At 40.5% G+C, this 4,844-nt stretch overlaps 1 protein-coding gene and 1 long non-coding RNA gene across 2 annotated transcripts; one reads left to right on the top strand and one right to left on the bottom strand.

Annotated features, from left to right (window-relative positions):
* Nucleotides 1–353: 353 nt before the first annotated feature.
* LOC127943367 (uncharacterized) lies at nucleotides 354–2,942 on the bottom strand. Its single transcript, XR_008149634.1, has 3 exons — nucleotides 2,803–2,942; nucleotides 996–1,105; nucleotides 354–849 (listed from the first exon to the last, which is right to left on the bottom strand). It is a non-coding gene; the product is annotated as an uncharacterized LOC127943367 (long non-coding RNA).
* Nucleotides 2,877–4,829, top strand: mrpl20 (mitochondrial ribosomal protein L20). The gene is made up of 4 exons (XM_052539765.1): nucleotides 2,877–3,019; nucleotides 4,183–4,293; nucleotides 4,384–4,461; nucleotides 4,537–4,829. The coding sequence occupies exons 1-4, from the start codon at nucleotides 2,933–2,935 to the stop codon at nucleotides 4,732–4,734; spliced, it is 474 nt and encodes a 157-aa protein (XP_052395725.1). The 5' UTR covers nucleotides 2,877–2,932; the 3' UTR covers nucleotides 4,735–4,829.
* The last annotated feature ends 15 nt before the right edge of the window (nucleotides 4,830–4,844 follow it).

The following is a 4,844-nucleotide window of genomic DNA, read 5'->3' as shown; positions in this document are numbered from 1 at the left end:
CCACGCGCCCCGCGGAGAATGTGAAACCTCATCCAAAACCGTGAATGGAACTCCAATTTATCTTTATAAAACCAAACATGCCATATAAAACGCTCATAAAGCCCACTTCCCAGATTTCTGTTTACTAGCTTTTGTTTAAATCACTCATTTTTGTTGTTCATCACGTGACTCCGAACTACAAAACTACAGACTGAACTTCAGTTTCTTCAATTCGACATAATGATAAACGGTATGTTTTTGTTAAATATAGTTAAATAAAAAGTATGATATAATGTAGTTAAGTGAAAGTTCCCCACATAAAAACGCAGAAAATTGAGTACAGTAATAAAAACTATTATATATATATGATAAAGCTGGAGATTAAGAATACAAAGCAGCTCAAATATTCATGTTTTAATTTGTGTCACGTTTGAAAATGACCAATAACCCGACTTCCGTTCAGAGATTAAAATATTCATGGGGGGGGGGGGGGTTTGACAGCAAACCTGAGGAGAACGTTCATCAAACACTCGATGGCTTTTGTAGAAATGAAACTGACACAGAACTACAAGCATGTGTTTAATTAATATGCATAAGATCTGCTGATACAACGAGTCAAAGATCTTAAAGACGTCTCTGAATCAACAGACACACACACACACACACACACACACAGAGAGAGAGTTCACACAAACACCAACACACGTCACATACACCATCAGGAGGAGTGTGTTTGTTCATCAGGTTTGTAGAAATGTAGCACTGCATCAGTGTCTCATCAATGGATGCTCTGCAGTGAATGGGTGCCGTCAATCAGAAGACAGACACTGACCTCTAGTGTCCAGCGACGGAACGACACCCTGACAGTGACTACACCACAGTAACACTGGTGAATATTATTGCGTGTAAAAGCTGAAATATGTTGTAGATGTACATCACTGTACAATATACAAACAGCAGCTTGTCGTCTCATTCTGTCATCATTAAGCACAATAACTCATCAGATCTGATCTCACCTTGACCCCGGACATCTGACCCTTCCTCTTCCTCTTCCTCTTCCTCCTCTTCTGTTTGTATTGGCGGGTGGTAATCAGCTCTATGGAGTGTGGACTTAGGATCTAAATCACTATACACGGAAAAAAAATAGACCTTTAAACAAATAAAATCAATAAACGTATATTTCTCAAGATCTATTTATTAGTCTTGTTGATCCTAAATACTCTAGAACTGTGGTATTCAACCTGTGGTATTGCAGGTGGGCCGCCAATTATTTTCTGTTCATTTCAAGTCCATTCTAGGAATGTGCTGTTAAACAAATTGTCATAAAATCACGATTGGAGCGTGCACGATTTCCCACGGCCCTGACCTCCAGCAGTGTTCTGTCTGATCCAATCAGAATGCGTTGCTCCTAGCGCGAGAACAGAACAGACTGGGCATATCCTAACGCCTTTTTCTGAGCCCATGTTAACGGGATAAGTCTATACATTTTGTTACATCTTTACTATAGTGATTATTTTGACTTATGTCTGTTCTAGAGACGTTACAACTTTTTGACAAAGTTCTTATTGGTTTTCTTTTGGAAATATGTTGCAAATTAATCCTGAATGCATTTATGACTGTAAAAGCATATCGGTGTGTGTCACAATCTCAAAATTGATCAAAGAAATCGCGAAAGTTTTTTTCTTTTGTCTTTTTTGTCCATATCGCACAGCCCTAGTTCATTCAATAAATACAGTTAACAACCTAGCTTCTGAATACTAAGTTATTAACCCAACAATAGCGGGTCAGTGAATTGTTTTGCAGTGTTCTCCAGAAACGTGTGTGTGTGGTTGTGTGGGTCTCGAGCTGAAAAAGGTTGGGAACCACTGCTCTAGAAGTAGACTCCAACCCTTATCATCTGCAGATTTTTAAGGAATATTCTCTCTTACTCTATTCTGTAGAATGTCTTTCTGTGATCCACACTTCTGTCAAAGCAATAAAACACGGTCTGTTTCTTCCTCTCCGCAATATTCACTCTCCTTTATCGAGCTTCAGTCATGTGTAGAGAACGTGTGACCATTACTTACTACGGTTCTTATCTTCCCAACTAATGGATTATTTTAAACTGATTTAAACTCTGAGTTTAAACTCATCTTTAGATGCTGATGTACCACACATACATGATTCATAACCGATCGTATTAAACGTAGAAGTCATGGCAGTGGTTAGACAGTTTGACTCCTACCCTAGGGTTGTTTTCATTCATTCTGAAACATTATATTTGATCACTCATGCAGATGATATGTTATAAATAATCTATGATTAGAATATTTAATAAATGAAATAGTTCATAGTAAAAGCTGCATTATTTCTATTATTAACCAGTGTTATTTTAGTATCAATGAAATACTGTTATACTTTTATTATTTTTATATTTTCTGCTTTTATTTTAATTTTATTTTATTGTGTTTTAAATATGTTCATATAGTTTTGATTACTTTTTAGTGTATTTTATTATATGTTATAGCTTTCGGTTGCTAATATGAGCTGTCAGATAATACAGAATTATATTCGGTGTATATAATGTATATCTGTCAAAGGCGTAAATCTGGAACAGTTCTGAAAATTATGAACTTCACTTTGCAAATTTAAGAAAATGTAAAAAAAAACATGGTGTTCAATAATTATGCGACTCATTTTGAATGTGTATTTCTGTAATTATGTTTAACTGCTCCCCGGGCGCTGCAGCATAAATGATGAACACTGCATATGTATATATATATAATGTTATTTCTTAGGCATAAAGTACATTTGATAATGAATAATATTAGAATTTTGAATTACCAGATATAAAAGCGTTACATCGAACTTTTATTTTGTCCCGCTCGTATGACCCGGATGTGACGTCACGTCTCCTCCGGTGCAGGCACACACAGCAGCGCACGAGAGGCTGAGGTCACTCTGGTCGATCATCATGGTGTTCCTCACGCTGTCCTGCTGGACCCGGAACCGCGGACCGGACCGGTACTGGAGAGTCCAGGAGCTGCTGAAGAGCGCGCGGGTGAGAGAGTGTGTGTGTGTGTGTGAGAGTGTGTGTGTGTGTGTGTGTCTGAGACCCGAAGCAGAGTCGCACGCGGAGCTGGAGACTGTTACCCAGTAATGTTCTGGGAGCGTTATATTCAGATAAAGGAAACTTTCCGCTGTGATTCGTGATGTGACGATTCACTCGACTCATGATTCAGTTCGATTCGATTTTTGTAAAATTAGATTTAAGACATTATAATGGAAATGTGTCCTTTTATTGTTGCTTGGGCAATATGCTGCACATTTCTTTGTGAAATTGAAATATAACACTGTAATAATATTCTAATATAGCACTTGCAGATCTTTACTCTTGTTGGTTTAGATTGCTTCTGTTGTCCTCATCTGTAAGTGGCTTTGGATGAAAGCATCTGCTAAATGACTCAATTTAATGTAAGTGTAAATAAAAAAATTAAATTGTATTTTTAAAACAAGCCCCAAATCAAATAAATAACACAAATGAAAGACTTCTCTTCATATAAACAAAATAAGGCTTTGTCTGTGCTCTTTCTGTTCAGAATGAGAGGCAACCCCTGCATTTTAATCATGATCCAGACAAAGATGCTGCACACGTGCAACATGAGCAGTTTTTCATCTAAATTGTAGATTGTATCATTTTGAAATGAATGGAGTTTTGTGAAACTATGCATAAAAAATATCTTCATGAAACAAACAGCAGACGAGCTGAAGGAGAAACAGATTCACTGTCTGCCAGTGGGCGGAGCTTAAAGCGTTAGTGTTCCTGGAGCTCAACTGGTAGAGCACAAGCTTAAAGCGTTTCCTTGGTTACCGCTGTAAACAAAACACTTATGAACACTGCAGTGGGCGGACCTTAAAGCGTTTCCTTGGTTACCGCTGTAAACAAAGCAGCGATGCACTTATGAACTTTAATATGCTTTATATAGAGACAAGGTGAACAGAAAAAAAAAAAAAAAAAGCCATCTAAACTTTTCTAAAGACAGTAAGCTCTCCTCAGACACACACTCGTATAAACTACCACTAACTGAATCTGGATCTGTTTAGCATCTAAACCGGTTTGAATCGTCACATATTTGAATAGATTTTCATCCGGCTCGCGGTTCATCTCATGTTATATTGTCTCTTTTGGGAATGTTCTGGAACCAACCAGTGTGTCTTTTGCAGCATTTCCGCGGCAGGAAGAACCGCTGCTACAGTCTGGCGGTGCGCGCCGTCCGCAGGGCGTTCATCTACGCCAGTAAAGCTCGGAAGGCCAAGCGACGCAGCATGAGGCAGGTGCGTGACGAGTCATGTGACCTCACACCTGTCAGTCACTCACCCTGAGCTCTGATGTGTGTGTGTGTGTGTGTGTGTGTGTGTGTCCAGCTCTGGATCCAGCGGTTGGCCGCGGCTAGCAGAGAGCAGCACATGAAGTACCCCGCGCTCATACACAACCTGCTGAAGGTCAGTGTGACGCCGGTCAGATGAGTCCCGGCGTGTGTGTGTGTGTGTGTGCTGACCCTCTGTCTGTGCTCACAGTGCAGCGTGGAGCTGAACAGACGTGTGCTGTGTGACCTGTCCATCACCGAGCCGCGCTCCTTCCAGGCGCTGACCGCTCTGGCCCACGCGCGCCGGACCGAGGGCCTCAGAGCCGCGCTGGGGGAGGGGGCGGAGCCACCCGGCGTCTTCTCTCGCATCACACAGCTGCAGGGAATCAGCCAATCACAGCGCAGCTGATCATGTGCCCTGCTGACCTCTGTCTGGATCTGTTCCTGTAAATAAGTGTCATTTGTGTGTGTTCATCAACATCATTAAAGCCTTTTCCTGTTTAATGGCTGCTGTGTTGT

This window comes from Carassius gibelio, chromosome A22 (genome assembly GCF_023724105.1).
Source record: "Carassius gibelio isolate Cgi1373 ecotype wild population from Czech Republic chromosome A22, carGib1.2-hapl.c, whole genome shotgun sequence".
Lineage (NCBI taxonomy): Eukaryota > Metazoa > Chordata > Actinopteri > Cypriniformes > Cyprinidae > Carassius > Carassius gibelio.
This window is presented reverse-complemented; position numbering and strand designations above follow the sequence as displayed.